Source organism: Drosophila willistoni (assembly GCF_018902025.1).
Source record: "Drosophila willistoni isolate 14030-0811.24 chromosome XR unlocalized genomic scaffold, UCI_dwil_1.1 Seg144, whole genome shotgun sequence".
NCBI classification, from domain to species: domain Eukaryota; kingdom Metazoa; phylum Arthropoda; class Insecta; order Diptera; family Drosophilidae; genus Drosophila; species Drosophila willistoni.
Window position 1 is genome coordinate 1,924,896 of NW_025814057.1, and position 24,211 is coordinate 1,949,106.

The 24,211-nt window shown below is 38.2% G+C and overlaps 2 protein-coding genes across 12 annotated transcripts in view; one reads left to right on the top strand and one right to left on the bottom strand.

Annotated features, from left to right (window-relative positions):
- LOC6639526 (collagen alpha-1(XVIII) chain) overlaps window positions 1-8,509 on the top strand; it is a 71,245-nt gene extending 62,736 nt beyond the window's left edge. For 2 of the 6 annotated variants that reach the window (XM_023178979.2, XM_023178966.2), the window contains 8 exons: window positions 81-274; window positions 463-555; window positions 3,444-3,566; window positions 5,381-5,395; window positions 5,724-5,854; window positions 6,511-6,690; window positions 6,752-6,982; window positions 7,162-8,509. In XM_023178979.2, coding sequence (XP_023034747.1) covers window positions 81-274; window positions 463-555; window positions 3,444-3,566; window positions 5,381-5,395; window positions 5,724-5,854; window positions 6,511-6,690; window positions 6,752-6,982; window positions 7,162-7,225 — 1,031 coding nt within the window. In that variant the 3' untranslated portion in view covers window positions 7,226-8,509. Of the gene's footprint in view, window positions 1-80; window positions 275-462; window positions 556-3,443; window positions 3,567-4,285; window positions 4,313-5,380; window positions 5,396-5,723; window positions 5,855-6,510; window positions 6,691-6,751; window positions 6,983-7,161 lie in introns of all 6 variants that reach the window. The other 4 variants (XM_047012004.1, XM_002062418.4, XM_023178967.2 and 1 more) reach the window with 4 other exon arrangements.
- Window positions 8,510-21,130: 12,621 nt separating this feature from the next.
- The window catches only part of LOC6638878 (GTP-binding protein Rhes), a 72,563-nt gene continuing 69,482 nt past the window's right edge, over window positions 21,131-24,211 (bottom strand). For 5 of the 6 annotated variants that reach the window (XM_047012022.1, XM_002062416.4, XM_047012021.1 and 2 more), the window contains exons 2-5: window positions 23,011-23,792; window positions 22,674-22,867; window positions 21,790-21,973; window positions 21,131-21,700 (exon numbers count right to left, since the gene is read on the bottom strand). In XM_047012022.1, coding sequence (XP_046867978.1) covers window positions 21,280-21,700; window positions 21,790-21,973; window positions 22,674-22,867; window positions 23,011-23,534 — 1,323 coding nt within the window. In that variant the 5' untranslated portion in view covers window positions 23,535-23,792 and the 3' untranslated portion in view covers window positions 21,131-21,279. Of the gene's footprint in view, window positions 21,701-21,789; window positions 22,600-22,673; window positions 22,868-23,010; window positions 23,793-24,211 lie in introns of those variants that run through there. The other variant, XM_047012023.1, reaches the window with a different exon arrangement.

Genomic DNA, 24,211 nt, shown 5'->3' on the forward strand with positions numbered 1-24,211 from the left:
TATCTCCCAGTTGAATCTTAATACTAAGTATTAGTCTAAAACACAAAAACGACAACCAAAATGAAACAAAATTGTTGCAGAAACTCCACGACAATCGGGACACTCTCACAAGCATGAGGAGCAGGCGGCATTGGGTGGTGGCGGCGGTGGCGGAGGCGGAGGCGGAGGCAACGGCGATGATAGCGAAGCTTTGCCCTATTCCTCGGCCTCATCGTCGAACATGAGAATTGTGCCAGGTGCAGTTACTTTCCAGAACATTGATGAAATGACAAAGGTGAGTCCATTTGCTAGACCAGACTACTAGCTCCAAGAAATAAGTATTCTTGTTTTCTACTTTGTTGTTCAGTTGTTTCGTTTCGTTTCTTTTTTTCTACTTTCCTTCCTGGTCAAAATTTATTTTTAAACGCAAATTTTGTTTCCATTTCTCTTCTCTTTTTTGGGCTTTGCGTTTATTTCGGGCAGAAGTCGGCACTGAATCCGCCTGGCACATTGGCTTACATCACCGAGGAGGAGGCTCTGCTGGTTCGCGTCAATAAGGGCTGGCAATATATAGCGGTGAGTTGATATTTGGGAGTCGGGGCTCGTGGGCTCGTGGGTTTCTGATGGGCTCTATGGAGTTGATATATATATTCTTGGGGAAACCTAAACAAACAAAAGAGTTTGTTTCACAAAATATGACTCTAAAGGCGGGTTATTATTTTATTGAAAAGCAGCAAAAACAAAGCAGAATAAAATGTAAAATAAAATGCATATATACATACATACATACATACATTCATACATATACAAAGAGAGAACGCAAAAAAACAAACGTAGCAGATAGGCCAAGTTCTTTTTCAGCTCGAATGTTTGTCTTTTCCCTCCACTGCTTGTTTGGTTTCGCTTCTTTTTTATTTTTTGTTAGCCATAAAATAAGGTTTGTTTGGTATTGCCTTTTTATTATATACATACGTATACGAGGGTAAGTCCAAGAGTTCAAAGCAGACTTTATTCCGATATGCAAAACAAGACGTCACTTTCCAAGTGGGTTAAAGAATTGAGTGACAACTGTGCGTATGAGTAATATTCCCATAAATGATTTGAAGAGATTTAAAAGTCTTTTTTGTTTTGTGAAAACTCCTTGGACCCACCCTCGCCTATATATGAAGTCGCGTAAGTGTGTGTGTGGATGAGTGAATGGTGGATGGGTGTGTGTGTGTGTGGGACTTGGTTTTTTTGTGTTTTTTTATTTGCACATTAAATGTTGCAGACGTACTGACTGATTGCCTATACATGAGTACCCCGTCTCCGTTAGTCCCCCCCTCTCGCCCGCCCGCCCTCGCTCTCACTTCCTCACTCCTTATTCAATTATATTGACTTGAGCTTGGCTTGGCTTGGCTTGGCTTTTCACTTGTGTGTGCCAGTTAAAATGCTTACAAGGAGAAGGCAAAAGACAGGCGCAGAGACAAACTGAAGGACTGAGGAGTCAGACAGACACACAGACAGAGAGACAGATGGCCTCAACTTGCCGCTTGCCATGTGGCAGTTGCTCAGCTATACAAACATTTATTGACAAAATATAAAACATGCATATGCTGTGCCTGTTCCAGGACAAGCTCCTGCTCCCAGTCCCAGTCCCAGTCCCAGTCTTGGTTTCTTTTGCTACCGCTACTCCTGCTCCTGCTCCTGCTCTTGCTGAGCCCAGGAGATTGACTTTGCTTCGGCCTCCTTTGTGTGCCATAAACTTTGTCAGATTAAAAATAATATTAAACGGAAATCGAATATTTTATTGCAAGGACATTCCATTGAAAGAAGACGAAGCAATTCTTTTTTTTTTTTCATTCTGCTAACATCACTTGCCAATTAATCTTAACTGTCGCCTTAACCTGGTTCGGTTCTTGGTCATATACGGTTGCCCCTTCACATCGTCCATCTGGCAATTTGCCAAGTATTATACATGTGTGTGTGTGTGTGTGTGCGTGTGTATGTGCGTGTGGGTTAGAAATTACACGCAAAATTGAACGATTTTTCAATTGCTTGTTAAATATTAAAGTGGCCACTAAAAACTTCCTGCATGTAAAAGGAAGCAAAAACTTTTGAACAAAGAAAATGCCCCAAAGGTAACAAATTTTATTTCCTCCATAAAACTTTACAACAACAAAATGTGCAAAATGAGTATAAGAGTATTTAAAAGAAACATTGTCATAATGATAAACGATAAGAGGAGGCGGGGTGGGGGGGTGGGGGGGTGGGGGGCTTGTGGCTAATAAAAAATCATGATCATGAATCTAGTAAATTTCGCGGCATTGCAAATTGCAGAACTGATGTCAATTAACAATTCAGATAAAATCTACAATGACAATGACATATACACATACACATACATCTATAAATTCTATTTTCAAACGCTGAACGCTAAAAAAAAAAAATCATTGCCTACATTTTGGGGTCATGTACTGAGAAAAGCCAAAAACGAATAAGCAGAAAGAGAAGCGAAAAAATGAATCTGCTCAAGATTCGATTTCCGCTTCCGTTCATTGTAGTTGCACACACACACACACAGACAGAATACAGCAGCTGGCAGGAACAGGAACAGGAGCATAGTGGGCGTATTCCCAATGCGCTGCCATATGCATGAGCATCAAAATGAAAATGAACAGAAAGCTTTTGCTCAAGTCGGTCTTCCTTCCACTTATTCACCCTCCCTTATGTCTACCCTTTTTTGTTTTTTGGCTTTTTCACTTACATTTTTGTGCGTCTTTAATGGCAAAGCATTTAAATACTTTTTGACAACACACACACACAAAGACAGAGACAGAGACAGAGACGCAGCCCAGAAAGCGGAAGCAGTTCCTCTTAGTCTCCACCCTCTTTCATCATCGTTTTTGGCCTTATTGTTAACTGTTTTGCATTCGTCTGAGAGCTGCGAAACCTAGCAAGCAACCAAGCGACAGTCTACTGAAGCTACTTGTAGCTTAAAAAAGCGACTACACCGACTATAGCGAGAACGACGACGGCGGATGGCGACGGCGGTGGCGCCAGCCTAATTAGATTTCAGTACACGACTCGACTACTTAAAGTTCCAAATAGTAATTAAAACTTTTGTCAGACGGCGGCAGCTTCGCATTATGACATAAAATTGACCCTAATTCGGAGGATAGCAGCTGTGTATGTATGTAGGGAGAGAGAGGGAGAGATACATCCACTAGCTATCCCTCCCTCTTACTCTCCCCCTTTTTGTACACGTAATGCAAATATTTGAGCATAAAGTTTCAGCGCTGATTTCCATTCCATTCCATCATCAACTCTTTCGTCATCATAATGCGTGTCCTTACTGAAATATTAACTACTTGAAAGGGGTTTTTCTTGTTGCTGCTGCTGCTGCTCCTCTCTTGTTTTATTAATTACAAATTCACCCCGTTTTAATTATCAACTCTTTTGCTCTCTTATTCTAATCATTACAGTTGGGCACTTTAGTGCCAATTGCGACACCTGCCCCACCCACCACAGTGGCACCTGCCATCCGATTCGATTTGCAATCGAAGAATCTATTAAACAGTCCACCGCCATTGCTCAATACACCGACGGTAAGTTCCATTGCTTCTTAAATTATTCGAAATGTATTGTAACAACAAAACCACAACAACTTGCTTAATGGCAAATGTTGCCAAAAACCTCAAAAAGAAAGAACAAACTTGGTACATCTTCTTGTCATTAGCAAGTTATCTAACCGCTGGCACATCGATTTACACCTGACAAACACCTTACATACCAACAAGTCGGGGCCGGGGCATAGTTAGGCAGAGATCGAAACCGTTTGAAAACTTTTAATTTCCAGCAGATTTTGCAAATTTCTTCTAGATATAGGAAGAGGAAAGTTGCTTAGATTGGATTAGTTTTTGGCTTCCTCAATCCAATGAAAAACTATTAAAGTCAAAGTTTTAAATTTTAGTTTATAGCATTAAAGAAAAGTCCTTTAGGCTTGCGTTGTGTTTCATCCCAAGACTGAATGATTGATTTTTAGATAGAATCAAAGATTTAGATTAGTTCAAATTTCCAACTGATGGAAAGGAACCTCTTCTTAAAGTTTGGCTAAAATGACGTTTTGACCTGCCTATGCCTATGCCCTAGCTACTCACTCACAAAATGAACTAAACCATAAACTTTAACACAATTGTTCCTATACATAATAATAGCAGCATACAAATTTAAAATAATTGAAAGAAAATTGCAATTAATGAAAATTCATTTCCTATACTTACATACTAAACTTACTTATTTATAATTAATTGTTATTAAAATACAGTTTACAACCGCCCCCGAATACGAAACGGTAATTTAATATTTTATACAAAAAAAAAAAAAAAACATAAAATCATTTTTGCACTCGTTCAATAAATAATTTCATTTTGATTTTGCTTTGCTCTCTTCTGGTTTGTTGTTGCCTATGCAAATGAAAATGTTTCTAATTAAACGGAAAATTGCCCAACAATTTTCCATAAAATGGCCCAAAAAATAATCAACTACCAAATATAAGGGAACAATTGGTGGATACGGTTCCTCCTCCTCTACCTTCCCCTTGTGGACTCTTCTTGCATACATATTCAATGTAGAGCTTCTTCTTGACTTTTGTATTTGTATTTGTTTTTTCTTTTCTTTCCATTGTGTCTATGTTATTTGTTATTTGTGTCTGATTCTTTCTTCATGATCTGTCAATAAATACAGGGTGTGCCATCTCATCAAAGTACGAACTATTAAATTATCGTATAAAATCAAACTAAAGTTGTTCGCTTACAAAACAAAGTTTATGTTCAAGGGTTAAGGACCCTCCCGAAAAAAGAAGGAAAACCTTTTTAGTATCTATAAAAAGCAAGTCATTTCTCACCATTTCACAATTGAAGATTCAAGTGGGCCAATAGCCAGAGATATTAAGAACTTTATTGAGTGCTTTCTCACACAATTACATTGCATTGCAACAAACTGTCACATCATTATAGCAATAAATTGTAAAATTATCGTTAAAAGAAACGTTTTTTTTTTTCTTTTCAAAGAAATAAACAGCTTTTCAAGGAGCTAAACAGTATCCTTTCCAGTGCTTGGCCATTTGTAAATTCTTAGTCAATTCTCTGTCTAGTTAGAGATTATATTAATTTTGACACTACGATAGCTACAATACGATAGTACGATAGATAGGGGCACCCTGTTTTAGATTTCTAAACATTTTTGTTTCTCTGTGTGTCTTTTTAATCTCAACTGTTAAAATAAATACGTTCAAGTTGAGAATTTGTTTATTAAATCAATGCAAAAAAAAAAACACAACATAAATTGTTTTCAACTAAATTTTGTAAAAAAAATTCTTCTCTCAAAATGCTTCTCATGCCCGGCGATTGTCAATTTCTAGTGGTATCCGCGAATGGTGAGTTTTGCTGTACCCCTCCTCCTCCCCCTCCTCTTTACCCACAACACCATACATTGCCTCTCAAGTTGCCCCATTTAAGTATATTGTACATTCAATTCAATTTAGGAAATTCTCCCCTCCTACTTTCCCATTTAATTTTCCTATTTATTGAAATATTTTTGCTCCTCCTCCCGTCCATAGACAGATAGATACATATATATTTATATATAAGAATATTTGGCTATTAAATTCTATATTAATTAGATCTTGAAAATGTGCGACATAAATTCCAACATTAATTTTCATTTTCATTCTGTGTGTGTGTGTGTATGTGTTTTTCCTATAGCTCCGCATGGCCGCATTGAATGAGCCCTATGTGGGCGATTTACAGGGCATCAGAGGCGCCGATTTTGCCTGCTATCGTCAAGGTCGTCGTGCCGGGCTGCTGGGCACCTTCAAGGCATTCCTCTCAGCCAGGTGAGTATCAACTTGGAACTCTCCACCCAAACACCCAACCACCTGCCCTGCCCCACTCCAAAGACAACGATGAGTGTGTCTTATCTGTCTTTAGATTTTTTACGCGTATTACTCTTGGTTTTTTTTTGTTGTTGTTCCTTTTCTTCTCATCGTGGTTGGTTCTCTTCATTTTTTGTTGTCTGTTGTTCCTTTTTGTTTTTTTCTCTGTTTTGTTTGTCTTGTGTTTAGTTTGGTCTTTAGAATTAAGCAGAGTTTTTCAGCTGAAATAAATTTTGGGCTTCCTTGCCATACCGAGTGTACTCCTGGAGAAGAAACTCATTAGCTAAGGCATAATCTTGATATTTGAAGCGTATATGAAAACAAAAGCTTTTTGAGAAACAATTTCAAGCAATTTATTTACACACACAACAAGAATGACAACAGAAATGGTCTGAGGAAAGGGAGGGCCACAAAAAGGGGGAGTGGGAACTAAATAAATATAGGTAATTTATCTAATGCTAAAAGTAAAGAGAAATGCCTTTGAATGAAGAGGACGGGGATAGAAATCAAAACATCCTTTTAAATGAGAAAAACGAAAAGTCCCCCAAAGATTTTCTAGTAACCGATTAGTGAATCTGCTGAGACTCTAATTCTTTTTTTTTTTCGCCGCTATTCAGAGTGCAAAATGTGGACTCTGTAGTCCGTCCAGCTGATCGAGACTTGCCAGTGGTGAATACGCGCGGCGATGTGCTCTTCAATTCCTGGAATGGCATCTTTAATGGTCAAGGTGGATTCTTTTCGCAGGCGCCACGCATTTACAGTTTCAGTGGCAAGAATGTGATGACAGATCCCTTGTGGTAAGTAGTCCCCCGCCCATCCCCCGCTAAGCAATTATGCCATTCATTTTGCCCATTCAAGGCCCATTAAAATGGTGTGGCACGGCACTCTACCGAATGGGGAACGATCTATGGACACTTATTGCGATGCCTGGCATTCGAGTGCCCATGATAAATATGGTTATGCCAGCAATCTGGAGGGTCACAAGCTCATCGATCAGAAGCGTCAGAGTTGCGATGGCAAATTGATTGTATTATGTGTGGAGGTCATGTCGCAGGAGAGGCGAAGGAAAAAGCGGAACATTGGCCAAAGGTAAGTGCCTACACACACACACACTCACACAACTGCACATACATGTGTGTATGTATATGTATTACACGTGTATTATTGATTTGGCATTAAGATTTTATGGCCAAAACTTTACTCATTACACAACAATGGAGGAGAGAAACAAAAAAAAAAAACCGCAATATCAATTTCTACCATTTCAGCCACAGTCTGGAGTTCAATACGGCAGACGAATATGCAGAGCATTTAGACAATTTACTGAAGTAAGCCGAAAGAGAAGCAGGAGCTAAAAGAAGGAGCGAACCATACCAAAATCATTTACACACCACACCCACACCCACACACACACACACACCCATAAAATGTAAACGTAAATCATGGCCATGCATATAATCAGCGAATTCCAAAAGAACAAAAACCAAAAAAAAAAAAAAAAACAAAAAAAATGTGAGAAGAAGAGAACCTACATGAATACTCAGACATAAAGAAGAAGCAAAGGACATGAAGAGGAGATGGAGAATAAAACAGTGGGAACGCTAAAGAGGAATCCAAATGCATATACTATAGATATACGATATATACGACTATATATTGAATATGTGTATGTGTGTGTAATACTCGTACTACTTAACTATACATATTAACTTAGGCATATCGTTTATGTTCACAACCAACATCAACAAACCACAAACAACAAGAGCAACAACAACTTTTGTACAACGCAAATAGAAAGAGCAAAATAAATGCAGAACGAGTGGAAAGAAGAAAGAGAAGGAGGGGAGAAGTAAAAGGTATTTTGTAGTTTGTAATTTGACATAAAAATGAAAAGAAGCAACTAAAAAAAAACCAAACAAAAAAAGAAAAACCACAATACAACTTGTAAGTTTAAGGATAATATCAGATTTTTTGTAATTTCCATCAAGATGACACACACTCACAGTCACACACACACAGGCAAACATCCAAACATATATATACATACATATATATGACTTACTGGCCAAATTAGCATCCTATATATAGCTCGTATCGATAATAAGAAAAACAGAAGAAAGTAAAGAAAATGATGGAAAGCAAACGTATCTAATCGCGACATTTTCACCACACAGGACACAATGTCACACACAAAAAACATTTCTCTAAATAATGTATAATAATGTAAGATTGTCTCGATTTCTCGATACGATGATCATGATGATGATGATGATGATGATACCCTATCCAGTATAGAAAACGAAAAAACTGGAGATTTACAGTTTGTATAAGATTTTCTTTCTTTGATTACATTTTGATATTTTACTTAAGGTTTTCTTTCAAAATTTATGTTTATTATCTTTGGGTCATTTCAAAAAGACTTCTAAATGTATAAATTTTATAAGTAAGTTGATATACAGAGATAATAGCGACAGTTTTTAAACTCTAACTTAATGTCAGCCTATTCTACATACATATATATATATAAATATATATACATAATTTATGCCAACAGATTTTCTACTTCGTCATTAACAAAGGAAAAAACCTAAAAAAAAAAAAAAAACAAAAAGTTAGCGCGCAATTCATACAAAAAAAATTAAAGATATTTAACTAAAAAATATAACAAAAAATGAAAATTAAAAATAGAAAATGTTTTTTTTTTTTGTTTTTTTGTTGTTTTTTATATATCTTAACTATAAATTATTGATACTTCTAATTATAGTTAGTCACTGAAAAATTTCTTTATGCATTTAAAAAGAAACAAAATATAAAACAAATGCATTTCCAAAACTAAACGGTAAAACAAAAGTAAGAAAGCAACCAAGCAAACACAGAAGAAAAAGAAATATTATAAAATGTAATTGTAAGTTCAATTTTTTTTTGTCGAAAAAACGGAAATTACTAAGTAAATTTAGTGAAAATGACAGAAGAATCCCTCTAGTCCTAAGCTTAAACATATGAAAATGGAGCATAATATAATAAACACCTAAATAATGAATATAATAATAATAATAAATTAACAAATAAAGCAACAAAAACAAAAAACAAACAAAAGAATTTTTATTTTCAAACAGACTTTCAATGAAGGAATGAATCGGAATCTTAGCCTCTCTAAATTACATTTTAGCAACAGAAAAGTTTGGGTTTTAGCTCCGAAATACACTTTGCAGGACAAAAAGAATTTATTTTTCTAGGCAAAATTATCCTTTTAAGGATTTTATGGTTTTGGTCCAGTTTTTTGGTTACTTGGGTCAATTTGGGACTTGGAAACAATTACAAGTCCAAAAAACAGAAAGTGTGCTCATAACTGTCATTTTAAGGACGATTGGGATATCCTTTGGCCAGCTTAAAGTCCTTGTCCATGCCTATCGACTGACATCATCAGGTCCTGGAATGTCCTTTGAGTAGGTGAGAAAAAGGACGTTTTTGGAATATTGCATGTCCTGCATCCTTAGATGACCTCAACTTTTTTTGATGCCGATCTGTAGAGCTCGTCAAGGACATCTTAGGGAAGCATGTATTTTTGTCCTGCGACAGGATTTGTGGATTTTAGAGCTAAAAAACGAAAAAAGGATAATTTTTTCGATGCCATATCTCCGCAGGACATTAGTCGAATTCGACAGGACACACTTTTTTTGATTTTCCAGGAGCAGGACTATCGATCTGCATTCAAGGATTTGCAATATCCTTTAATAAATATTGCTCGAATTTTTGTAAGGGGGTTGCTCAGAAAAATGGCCAAGAATCGCAAAAAACACATAAATGTCCTTATAACTCAGCCATTACAAGGACGAAGAGAATGTCCTTCGGTCAGATGGTAGTCTTTGAGGACCCGCATCGACTGACACTAACAGATCCTGGAAAGTTCTTCAGGAAACTGAGATAGAAGGACTTTTCTGTTTGACGAAAAATAGCAAATATCTCGCGAGTCCTGTGAAGGATCAGGACGAAAGTGGTGTCATAAAACTCCAACCATCAAAGTCTATCTCTGGTGTAAAGGACATCTCAGTAGTCCTGTGGAGAGCTGAGATATTAAGGATTTTATGGTTTTTGTCCAGTTTTTTGGCTCCTTGGTTCAATCTGGGACTTCGAAAAAATTACAAGTCCAGGAAACATTTCTTATTGGTGTTGTAATTTTTGTTGTTGTTGTTGTTGTTGTTGTTGTTGTTGTTGTTGTTGTTGTTGTTGTTGTTGTTGTTGTTGTTGTTGTTGTTGTTGTTGTTGTTGTTGTTGTTGTTGTTGTTGTTGTTGTTGTTGTTTTTGTTGTTGTTGTTGTTGTTGTTGTTGTTGTTGTTGTTGTTGTTGTTGTTGTTGTTGTTGTTGTTGTTGTTGTTGTTGTTGTTGTTGTTGTTGTTGTTGTTGTTGTTGTTGTTGTTGTTGTTGTTGTTGTTGTTGTTTGTTGTTGTTGTTGTTGTTGTTGTTGTTGTTGTTGTTGTTGTTGTTGTTGTTGTTGTTGTTGTTGTTGTTGTTGTTGTTGTTGTTGTTGTTGTTGTTGTTGTTGTTGTTGTTGTTGTTGTTGTTGTTGTTGTTGTTGTTGTTGTAATTTTTGTTGTTGTTTTTGTAATTTTTGTTGTTGTTGTTGTTGTAATTTTTGTTGTTGTTGTTGTTGTAATTTTTGTTGTTGTTGTTGTAATTTTTTTTTGTTGTTGTTGTAATTTTTGTTGTTGTTGTTGTAATTTTTGTTGTTGTTGTTGTTGTAATTTTTGTTGTTGTTGTTGTTGTAATTTTTGTTGTTGTTGTTGTTGTTGTTGTACTTTTCGTTGTTGTTGCTGTTGTAGAAAATTACAACAACAACAAAAATTACAACAACAACAACAATCACAACAACAACAACAACAACAACAACAACAAAAAGTACAACAACAACAACAAAAATTACAACAACAACAACAAAAATTACAACAACAACAACAACAAAAATTACAACAACAACAACAACAACAAAAATTACAACAACAACAAAAATTACAACACCAATAAGAAATGTTTCCTGGACTTGTAATTTTTTCGAAGTCCCAGATTGAACCAAGGAGCCAAAAAACTGGACAAAAACCATAAAATCCTTAATATCTCAGCTCTCCACAGGACTACTGAGATGTCCTTTACACCAGAGATAGACTTTGATGGTTGGAGTTTTATGACACCACTTTCGTCTTGATCCTTCACAGGACTCGCGAGATATTTGCTATTTTTCGTCAAACAGAAAAGTCCTTCTATCTCAGTTTCCTGAAGAACTTTCCAGGATCTGTTAGTGTCAGTCGAAGCGGACCATTAAGGCCTACAATCTGACAAAAGGATGTCCTGTTCGTCCTTGAAACGACTGAGTTATAAGGACATTTATGTGTTTTTTGCGATTTTCGTCCATTTTTCTGAGCAACCCCCTTACAAAAATTCGAGCAATATTTATTAAAGGATATTGCAAATCCTTGAATGCAGATCGATAGTCTTGCTTCTGGAAAATCAAAAAAAGTGTGTCCTGTCGAATTCAATTAATGTCCTGCGGAGATATGGCATCGAGAAAATTATCATTTTTTCGTTTTTTAGCTCTAAAATCCACAAATCCTGCCGCAGGACAATAAGACATGCTTCCCTATAATGTCCTTGACGAGCTCTATAAATTGGCATCAATAAAAGTTGGGATCATCTAAGGATGCAGGACATGCAATATTCCAAAAACGTCCTTTTTCTCACCTACTCAAAGGACATTCCAGGACCTGATGATGTCAATCGATAGGCATGGACAGGGACTTTAAGCTGGCCAAAGGATATCCCAATCGTCCTTAAAATGACAGAGTTATGAGCACTCTTGCTGTTTTTTGGACTTGTAATTGTTTCCAAATCCCAAATAACCAAAAAAGTGGACCAAAACCATAAAATCCTTAATATCTCAGCTCTCCACAGGACTATTGGGATGTCCTTTGCACCGGAGATAGCCTGGTTTTTCACATTTTTTCCGGTAATTGACTTGTGGGAATTATCCAGATGACTTTAAGTAGACGCATTAGCATCAATTGAATACTCAAATTGGTTTTAAGATTAACCCATTCACAGCTGCTGATGGCGTTAGTAAACTGTTGCTACTTTATTAAATCAATGTAATGTACATTTATGTATAAATATTTGTTTTTTTGTTTCTACCATTTTGGCTCAAACAAATTTTGTTGATTATTTCGATGATAAAAACACTTTGGGTTTCGAATTGCAGTATCATGTCATTGGAGGGTTGGCTGGATGGATGGATGTGCCTCCCTACGATGTGGATATATTTTTGCTTTGATCGATGTATAGAAAATATATTATTTTTGCTGCTCTTACTGTTTTACCGTACGTTTTCATTTAACTTTAAATCAATTTCCATTTTCATTTACAATACAAATGGGAGGCGTTCTTTCGGTCGGCACAATTTGTATACGTAAATATATAGATTTATATATATTTTTATTTGTATGTGTGTAGGTATGCTCTGTTTTTGTGTATTTGATAACCAATTTAAATAATTTTTCACTTGAATTAAAGCAAATGATTTCAGCTATCAAAACCCAACTCTCTCCCTCCCACATTGATGCTTTATGAATTTCAATGGCAAATGGCATATACAGATACATAGTTTCATTTGCGGCCGGATGCCGATGCCGATGCTGATGCTGATGCCGTTGCCAATGCGGATGCGGATGCGGATTTGTATAGGCAAACAGCGAAGACGAAGCCTGAAGGAGGATGAGAAGGTGGTAATGGTGGTGGTGGTGGCGGCGGTGGCGGGAGGGTAAGGCAAAGACCGTGGTAAAGTCTGGTGGAGCCAACTGTCAGGCCTGTCTGTCAGGGCAAACAAAACAAAATATACAAACAACAGAAAACCAAATCAAACCAAGAAGCCAAAACAGTTGCGATTTGATTTGGGATTGGGACCGTGGGGTGTGAGAGAATGAGAAGCAGAAGAGAGCAGAATGGGAGGGTCTAATGGTGAAACTGGAGGGATTAGGTGGTGGTGGTCCATGGGGCCAGAACAGAGCAGCAGGAAACAAGCCAGGCCAAGCCGAGCCAGACCAAGACGAACCACATAGGCACAGAGCAATCAAAGCAGATGAGCAGAGATGAAATTTTAATTTAATGAATGAATACCTAAATTTTTTTTGTATTAGTTGATTAGCTGTGAAAACGAAACACACAACTGCAAAAGTTCAACTTGAAGTGAGCAGCAGACCCCTAGGATATACATTTTCCAACACTCGTCTCTCCCTCTCCTTCTCTTTCGCTCCATCCACACTTTGCCTTTGCCCTTATCACCACTTGCGGTAAGCAATTGACGTTAAGATAACATTACAAGCCGTGGTCGGATGCGGGGCCGGGGTGAAGAGGAGGAGGAAAAGGTAAGTTGAGATGAGCCATTTTACTTTATATTGGCTACTTGCTTTTTGGGTTTCACTTTTCAATTACAATCCTTGCTGCTGCTCCTGCAGCTGCCGAGGTGGATTGCCTGCCGGTGTTGTGTGATGGGTGGTGGGTGGTGTTTGTGGGCACGGTAAAACTTTTTAAATTCCTTCTGCCCTGCGTCTGACAATGTCATTCATCATAACACATTTAGCCGTGAGCTTATTAGATTCCACTTTTGTGCCCAGGCGCATTTACAAGTTTTGCCTGTCGACCTTGTTTTCTCACTCCTTCGTTTTGTCGTTTCGTTTCGTTCGTTGTTTCCCTTGTTTCCCTACCCTACGCCCCACACGTTTTGTTTTCTTATTTTCTTTCTATATATGTATATGTGTTGTATATTGTATTTTCTTTCTTCTCTTTTTTTTTTTTTGTCGTTTTCTGTTTGTTATTGAAAGCAGAACGAGAAGAATGAACAGAAAACAAGTTTTGGCGCTGGCCCCAACAACTTACGCAGCCAGCATCAGCAAACAGGATGAGTTCAACGCTTTTGGGGCACGGGTGGAGCCAGCAGGGTATATTAGCAAATAAACTGGACTCCATTGTGCCAGCGATCGTTTATAGCTGCCAGGGCACGCCTAAAACGCTGCTACACCTTTCGCACAATATTTCATTTGGCAAGAGACTCGCGAAAGTAATGCAAATTTGGCATAATTAACTTGCCTTTTGGATAGAAAAGAAAACATTACATTTAATTAGCTTAAGACCACATCTTTAAATCCTTTTAAAATATTAAGAAATAAAGAAACAATACAATCACAATTAAATTTTGCAAAGTTTTCTCCCATAGACCATATATATTTTGTATGCATATGTGAGTGTGTATGTATTTATAATCCATGTGGCATGTACTAACTAGCTAACACATTGCACTATACTTAATGCTACTTCAAAAATGCCATTACACTATGTCCTTTTTATGTTTTTGTAGCGCTTTAAGGGGATTAGCCGCAGGAGTTCAACTACAAGGTACTTGTAAAAAGAGTTCTATTGTTTCTGTTTGTAGCCCTGTTCCTCCCCCCCACTTACTATGCCACTGTTTGTTGTAGTAAGTATTGTGTTTACACACACATATACTCACACACACACACACACAGAGAGAGAGAGAGACACACATGCATACATATGTCACGAATAAAAACAATTTATCATTTAGCTTATCAAGACGGCGGCGGCCTAACGTCCATTATTTCTGCGGACGCTATGCAGAGAATTGTTTTTTGATGATAGAACAAAAAACAATACAAAACAAACACAACAGCCACAACAAGAACAACAACTTAACCAGGGGGCCACAAAAATCTGTGAGAAATGATTATTGTTCTCTAGGCTGTCTTTCTCTCTATGCCTATCTGCCTCTCCCCCTTTCTCCCTCTCTCTCTCTGTCTCTGTGTCTTTTCTCCTCTCTCTCTCTCATATAGGAGTTAACACCACAATATTGAGGCAAACTTTAGGCCATTCACTTCATGCAGCTCAGCCGGCATTTCACTCACTGAACACGAAGACCCGAATGAAGGATCTGCTAAACAAAAGTAGATGACTTAATTGAACTAAATGTATGTACTTACATGATGGGGAAACACAAACCTAATAGCCAAAGTTAGTCGTCACACGGAATGTCTGCCTCGTCCGGTCGCTGTGGAACTTTGCTCTACCGACTACCGACTACGCCAAAAAGAGAGTGGATCCAAGTGGATCTAACTATCAATTGGTTGACTCTGGAACGAGTTCTCCTTCGATCTGTTTAAGACTAAATCTGAAGTCAACAAAGTTACTTCATTAATAGGGTATAGAAATATTCGTTCTTCTAACTTCAATGAGATGCATTATTACTGCAAATCGTGCACGCTGCAGTTTAAGTTTAAAGTCAATTTTGCTTGATGATATATGGTCGGCTTATTTGTCGTCTGATCTCAACGCATTTTCAACTAGTCAAAGATTTGTTTTCCCCCATCCCTAAGCCCCGCCAAACTCCTGGCCACAGGAAAAGGAAAAAAAAATTGGCTTACCAATTTTGTGTGTGAGCTGCTCGCAAAAGTTTGACAATTTCTGGCCTTTATTCCTTGAGGGATGATGGATGTGGCGCAACGTATGAGTTTTCCCTGCTTCAACGTGTAACTAAAAACCAACAATTATGCATGCCGAAACCGCAGAAACCAATGCAATGCCAGCAGCGGCAACGGCGGCGGCAACAGCGACGGCGACAACGGTATTGGGCGATGTCAGCGGTAAACAGAATTTGCATAACTTTGTATGAGAGTGGAGGATGAAGCTGCAGGGAGAGGAAATGGATGTGGAGTGGCGAGGAGTATTTTTTCTTGTTGCTGCAACGCAGCTTGGCACAGCCACAAAATCATTCATATATGCAACACGCACACACGCACTCACACACGCAGACAATGTCAGTGAGCCGTCAACATTTCAAGTTGTCAGGCGAACCAAGCACATGGAGCCGCAGACTTCACCGAAGACGTTGCCCCAAGGAAAAGACGTGGCTTGGCCTACCTTCAATTTGTGTGTGCCGTGACTCCCAGAAACTTCTACTCCAACCTCCCCCCCCCTTCCCACCCCCATACCATGTCTCCGCCCATGCACACACACACACACACACACACACTCACACGTCTTTTGCAACGTATTATTTCAGTTACGTTTTGGCGGAAATGCAACTGAAAACTTGCAATTTGTTTGACGTTTTGGTATTTTTCGTATGAATTTATAATGCCGACATCCGTCCTACCTATCGTCCGTCGCCGCCCCCCTCTTCCCCCATCTCCCCTGTAAGGCCCTTCATTTCTCCATCAACAAGCGACTTCAACACCTGCCATTTGTTGTTGTTGTTCTATTTTGTTTGTTTGTTTGTTTGTTGGTTGGTTGGTTGGTTGGTTGGTTAGTGGGTTGGTGGGTTGGCTTGGTGGGTTGGTGGGTTGGTGGGTTGGCTCACTGATTCGTTGGTTAGTTGTTGTTGCCTAGCTGTTGATTTATAATGCAGTCAACGAAGCACCGCCTCAAAGGTTGGTTTATTGATATATCAGACGGCATCATGATTAGGCAAGAAGTCAAGAAATAAATAAATGTGCCCTCTCCCAGCACCCGCCATTTACAACCCTTTTACCCACACACAATGACACACACACACATACTCATACATACTCACACATATGCGTATTTATGTTAACACACAAAAGGTAGCAACTTTTAATTGAAAAACTTGAGCACTTAGAACTTGCCAGCGATATAGCCCTCTCATCTCACCCAACCATCACCATTTTGGCTTGTATTCGTATCCCTATCACATTTACAAAAGGGTGATCCGCATAGAGAGTGGTAGCCCAATTAATGAAACTCCCCCCCTCTCCCTGTATCAATATGTCATTATTAGCTCTATCTGCACACTCCAAGATAATATTATTCAACTTTAGAAAAGGATAAAATAGTTATTTCGTTGGTCCTCAGATTTCATGTCATTAAAGTTGGCAAGCAGCGAAAATCTTTTAAATATTACACATACCACATGTTGGCCAAATCCTCCTAAAGATCATTGGAAATGATCCCCAATGAGTCCTTTGAAAAAACTGAGACAAAACTAAACTTGTTGGACCACACATATATGTATGTGTGACCTTGTTGGGCACTTGAATTGGTCTACTTTGGTGAATTGGGAGCACCCTAATGCCTGGTTGTATTGTATATATTTTCGCGCTGTTTGCCTAGGCTCCACCTCTCTATTAGCATGGGTGCTGAGTCTCTCTAGAAGTGGTTGGTGATGGTGGCAAAAAGCAGGCAAAAATCTAGCTAGAAGAGAAGTAACATTTGCCGGCATTGTCGCCGGCATTACTCAAGTTGTTAGCAATGTTTACAAACACAATAAGCAAATACTCCAAGCAGCAGTAACGGCAGCGCACCAATTGCTACTCCTGAGTTCTTCCATAATCCCATCCCCCCCGCCAACTAGTTGGCGCCAGGTGAGGTAGTGAGATGAGGTGAGGTGTTACACATCTTCTTACAAGTCTTGGCAGAACTTCGGGACGACTTGGTCTGTTGACATAGAAAGTTTTCTACCTTGCTTTTTGCCTGGTTAGTTTTCCTGATGACATTGCCACTAAGCAAAGTCTGGCTGAAATGCTAGAAACGTGCTAAATAAGTTTACAATTTTCCATTTTGCATACAGTATTTTAATATATGTATGCGGATTTGTATATGTACAGCGATTCAAAATCGATTTTGTGTGTTTTTTTTTTGTCCCCTTCTCTATTGCAAAAATTGGTTTAATTTAACTTTTAATTAGCAGTCAAATGCAAATCTATAAATGAAATTATGATTTTAGCTTAGAGGGGGATTATAATTGCAGTTGCTGTCTATGCATATGCCAAATGCAAAGTAAATTGGCTGCGCGCTGCCAGAAAGGGTAGAGTAGAGTCGGGGGCCCTGGAAGGGGGGAAGCGCTTCTAACCACCAACGATAATCGAAGTTGACCGGCCTCGACTGGCCTCTCAGTATATCATATCAAAACCATAAGCCTATTAATAGGCTCCTCCCGTCTCCTGTCGCCCCCATCATCCCCCTCCCTGTCCCATTCCATCGGTTTGGCAAACAATTAAAATTGACTGCACTTTTGGGGTCGTTTCACCCTTTTGTCTGGCAACTCACTTTGCCATTTTGCGCCTCCTGCGCATTGGTCAATGGGTCGTGTCATCGCCTTGTGGCACGTGCTGATTCTCTGTAACAGTTGCCGACTAACTGGCAATTTATTTACCTAGTCTCTGTCAATTCCCCCTGCCCCATTTAGAAGGACTATCCATGGTCCTTTTCATATAGGAAGCAGGTGCCTGTAGCAGTAACTAGATTATGATTTATGCCCTGACAACTTTTTGATGATGAGAATAAAATCATATCAAGTATACGTCCATGTGTCACAATTATTCCATCAAATTTTCCACATCCTTTGCTAGCCCTTAAAATTCAAAACTTTTTGTCCAGTTTTCCTGCCTGTTGCGTTCTGTAAAAGTTTATAAACTTTCCAAGCTTTCGTTTTTCTAGGTCTACATCCTAAGCTTGAAAGCTTAAAGGATTGTCGTGGAAAGCTTTCAACTGGTTGTGAACGAGCAAAGGGAAAGAACTTTAAGTTTACCTCACTTGCAAGCGAAGCCTCGAACCAAAGTCCTTTGTGGACACTTGTTTCTTAATCTTAACAAATGCTTTTAAAAACAAAGCCCCAAATATTACCTAGCTAATGCTAGAGAAATATCTGAAATGAATTCGTTTCTGTTTGTGTCGGTTTAAACTAGGACAACTTGGAAATCAACTTGAGCTTACTTCGTACTTTATTATAAATGGAAATATTTGGCTTGATCGGGCATTTTCAACAATTTAGCCTATTTTAAATGAATGAGTTCCAGTATTTCACGAATTTTTCAATTTCAATTGGTCAATCTAACCTTATTTCCTTAGAAGGCCGTCCGAAAGTGACTTAGTTTGAGGTCTATGAAGTTACAGTACTTAAGGATTAAGATGTATCACAACATAGACTTATTAATGAACTGGCTCACAAAGTTAACTGATGGATAAAAAAAAAGACACTTTAAATTTCAATATATTTCAAATAGAAGTTATACATACCATGTACATCTTTCTATATACAAATCAGAGACTTAGATGGACAGACGACGGACGAACAGACGTGGTTATATCATTTTGACTGTTGAAGCTGATCAAGAATCTATATATATATTGATGATATCGAAAACTCTCTCTTTTGCCTGTATGACATGCATTTATAATGATATATTTCACTTTATCAGTTGGTTGGTTTTTGATTTTTTGTCGACCTTTTGCACCTCTTGACCTGGATGCACAGTAAAGTCCTGTAAAGTTAAAGTTAGTATCCCTCTTTTCAGCCCACCTACCCCCTTCTCTCTCAATCGCTCGCTCTAACTTCTTTCTTTTGTCATTTGGTTGAATTTCTTTTATTTAATTGTTATTCAATATTTATAAATTGATGTTTTATTTCAATTTTAATATAATAATATGTAAATAATGCAAATCCAAAGCATTTTGAAAAGTCAACTTTTTGTTTTTGGTTTTTTTTTACTTAACATGATCATCAATTTTGTTGGGTTTTCTTTTGTTTTAAATTTAATTGAATATTTAATGGGTTGCGTTTCTTTTTTTTTTTTGTAAATATTTGCACTTCTGCATTTTTGTTTTAAAGAATTTTTAAATAACTTTCAAATGTTAACGCTTAGTTTTTATGTTTATTTAATACAATAATTTGGTCTTTGTTTCTGTATATTTATACACACATACATTTACATATATGTATATATATATATATTAAATATGTACTCAATCCATTATCGATATTAGTAATACTTGACTTGAATAAATGTTAAATGTTTTGCTACAAAAAAAAAAAAAATAAAAACCAATAAAAAAAAAATTTGTTTATTTATATTTATTTGTTACGTTTACGTTTTTTAAGTGAAACTCGAATTTACTTTTTCTTCTTGGTTAACTTGTTCCATTTTTTGTTTCTGTTTTTTTTTTCCTTTCTTTTGTTGGTTTAGATGAGAACAGTTTTCTATATGTTAAATTCGGTTTAACGCTAAATGTGTCCTATAATTTATATATATATTTTTTTGTATATGTTTATGTATATGTATATGTTTATGTCTGTGTGTATATAGAGTTACATATAGTAATTGTTAATTGTATTTGTTCTTTAGTTTAAGTTTTAGGTTTGTTTGTTTAGTTTGGTTGCTTGGTTTTGTTGCTCGGTGTACATAGTTCACAATAGAGAAAGAGTTTTTGTTTCCTATTCATTTGGTCAGGTTTTTTTTTTTGGTTTTTTTTTTGCAATTGAATACCCTTGCAGGGGCAACAGGACAGTTTATCCTTCCACAGTCAGCTTTCCTATTGAATTTATGAATTAATTGTGATTTAATTGAAATTAGTTAGCCAAATCCGTTTTCTTTTGGCTAAATTTAAAAAACCTCATGAGACGGACAGAGAGAGGGGAGAGAGAGAGGTGGGTACGCTGGGGAGAAGCTGCAAGGGTATAGAAACTTCGGTATACCGAAGCTGATTTTAGTTCCAAACTGTTGAAGAACCGCAAGATTACAAATACTTCGAAATGCCGAAGAAGATGGCTTACAGTTGTTGGTTTTTTGGCTGATATGCAAGGATTGAAGTATGTGTTTGTGTGTGTGTGTGTGTGTGTCTCTCTGTGTGTGTGTGTGAATATCAATATTTGATCAACAATTATCAACAATATATATGCTTGTTTGTGTAAGTAATACTTATGCAAATGAACTATTAAAAATATCAATTCAATTCATTTAAATCTAATCAATGAGAAACGAAATATATGTAACGAACTCTATACAATTCCTCAAAACTTTCATTTTAAACATTATTGTCCTCTGCTTTTTGTTTCTTTTTTCTTTGGTTTTTGGATGTTTTGTGTGGTTTTATTGGTGGGGAGGGGGAAAGGGGAAAAGAGAAATCAATAATAGAAAAAAAAACAGAATAAAAACCAGAATCACAGAAGATGAGGAGAACAGGAGGACAGGTGAGGGTTAGGTGAGGTAGTGAGATGGTGTGAGGGTGGCGGGGGGGACAGAGGTGTAGAAAAACTGAAACTGTAAAAAGAAAAATAAAGAAAATTGATCAATTATGTACAACTTAGATGTTGCTATACGAGAGTATATATGTATATGCATGTGTGTGTGTGTGTGTGTGTGTGTGTGTGTGTCTAGGTGTGAGCGTATGTGTGTGTGTGTGTTTCTGTGTCTACATAATTTAATATCAAAAATCACCCAAAAGCTGCATTTAGAAATTAGTTACCGACCACGCCCACTTATCTATCACACAAGTTGTCCATTTGCTATATACTTCACTGGCTCACTGGCCCTCATTCATTACATTAGGGAGCAGCGTTGCCAACGATTCGAGGAGTTGCCCACTCCTTCGCCTTCATTGAGTGCCATGGTCTTGGAACGCATTAGATTCAGATCCGTTCGTATGCTGGGTCTCCGGGCATTCGGTGTTACGACGCCGCAGGCATCACTGAACCTTCGCTTAATGGACAAGGCATTCTTTTTGCCACTGCCGCCGCCCACATTGCCAGCCCCGTGGGGCGGCAACGGCGATGGGGCACCAAACACGGAAACCAAACGACGATGATGATTTGGTGTCATTTCCAGCGGCAAATTGGAAACCATAAAGAGAGCATAAAACAAATCATCGATGCGATAATTTTGTCTGGCCGAGCACTCGACAAAAGTACAACAATTATCCTGTCCAGCAATATAGCCCATTACCTCATCCAGTTGAACCGTCCTAAGCAGAGAGTGAGAGAGAGAGAGAGAGAGAGAGAAGAAATTTTATGCCATTAAAATAATGTTCTTTAAAGTGGACAGCGAACTCACTTGAAATCCCGATCACATTTATTTCCAGCCAATATCATGGGTATTTTGGGTAAACTTTTCTTTTTGAATCCCGAACCAGGATTCAAGGCTGCCCATTTGGTTTCCAATATATTCTCACGTAGTCGCACCACCTCCTCGAATGATTCACGTGAATCCATACTAAAGACGAGTATGAAGAGATCGCCTGCAATGCAAAGTGGGTCGTACGGTCCATAAAAATGCTAACATTAATCGTCATTTGATTTAGCTAAGGCAAATTTATGGCTTATCTATGCATCTATGATGGACACCCTCCCTGCGGCTACTATCCGCAGACCAGGGACGTAGCCAGCCAAGGGGGGTTGCTGATACGACCTTGGACAAATTGTGTACGGCCATTTGAGTAGCTGTGTTGTAACTAGGCTTAACAAGCTCATAAATTACGCAAACACAGATGACTATGGAAATTTACGTACATACATAACGATAAACATATAAAGACATCCGCAAAATCTCATAAGCCAGGGATGCAACACAACACAAAATTCATTTCCGACATGGTCCGAATCGAGTAACTTTGGCAATTTAAAGTCCTTTCTTTTGTCTCATCATTTTGCTCATTATTTGTTGGAAGGATTTCTCTGATACGCTCCTGTGTTTTGACCTCATTCGTTGTCTGGTTTGGTGGCCTGTTTCTGTCATTGACTTGACCAAAAAGCTCATCTCTTCTCTTGTCGGCCCTTTGCGCCAACAGCTGCGACTGATTTTTATGATAATTTATAGGACATTAAATAGGAAACTAAGGGCGCTCCCACCAGCCCAAAAAAAAATCTTAAGTGATGAGACGTGAGAGATACATATAGACACACATACGTAGAGAGAGAGAGTTATTTGGTCATGCTCACCCGTTAGAAATGACAGACGACGCATTGCGGGAAATGGATGATAGCCAGAAGTATCCAAAATGTCCAATTGAAAGACCTCATTTCGTATGCGATACAATTTACGATGAAATTCCTCAATGGTTGGTGTATAGGCCTCCTCGAAACGATTGCCCAGGAAACGTGCCACAATCGATGATTTGCCCGAGCGTGATGAGCTGTCGTCCATCCAGTTAGAATAGAATAGAAGAGAGAGAGAGAGAGAGAGAAGACAAGTTCAAGTCAAAGTGGAAGAAGTGGGGAGTTGAGATAGTAAACGGACAGATTGACTGCGATTGCGATTGCGATTGCTGTAACTCACCCAAGCATGACCAAACGGTAGCAATTTTTAGCCGATGGCAAACTATCATCGCATAGCGAAAGACCAGCGCCAGGGCCATAGATAAAATCATCAGCCTGCTCAATGGCATCCAAATTGGAATGATGCTCCAACATATGGGCCTGATGCAATTCGGCAGTGGTTACAATGCGGCTGCTTGTTACGGCTCCATTACTGCCGCTTGCCGCATCATCCAGAAAGGTGACCACATGAGAGGCAGTGGCAACCTGTGAGCCAGCCACACCTACACCCCCAGCCACACCATGAGAGGCAGCTGCCTCTGCATCTGTTACACCACTATGATTGGTTGTGCTGTGGTTGATGTTAGTGTTGCTGATGCCACTGCCTCTGTTTGTCGGTTGATTGCTTTTGCTAGTGTTGTTGTTACGTGCATTGGCAGCGTTTCCAGTTCCTGTTCCCGTTCCCGTGCCTGGTTCGCTTAGTGCCACATCAACATAGTTGTTGTTATTGCTGCGAGCACAAAACCAATTTTTACAGCGATACATTTTGACTGTGTCATTTCCGCCAACTTTAATAGCTGTCCTTTAGCCACTCCTCCTCCACCTCCGCTCCACTAGGTCACCTCCTCTCTTCTGTTGCTCCTCTGCTATTGAAAGTGCTTTTGTAGGTGTTGATTGGTTGCTGTTGCTCCCCCCGTTCAGCAAGTCAGTTGTGGTTGCCTTTTTGCCTCTATGCGATTTGCATTTTCAATCATTCAACTTGCTCCTTACGACGAGTCCTTTCCTTGGTCCTGTGTTAACCAGCTGCAGCCAAAAAAATTTACATATGTTAGACGATTTTTCTTCCTTCAATTGCTGATGTTTTAATGTTGCACACAAGAAAATGAGAAAAATAAGAAAGCGAAAGAAAACTTTAGCCTCAAAGCCAGCTGGGACTGTAACCAGAAGAGAGAGAGAGAGAGAGAGAGAGAGATAAAACGAGTGAAAGAGCTATAGAGAAAGCACAGTTTATAGAGGAAGGGAAAACCATAAAGAAAATCTCATAAATAAAATATAAAACCTTTTGGCATAAAATTTTTAATACACTTGGAAAATTTCTCCCCATTTTTTTTTTCGCTCTTAATTCAATACATTCCATGGATGAATATCTGCAACATTTTCCCATCAATTGGAAGTAGAAAATTAATTTCAATGGGCTATTAAATCGATTAACTAGAGACAAA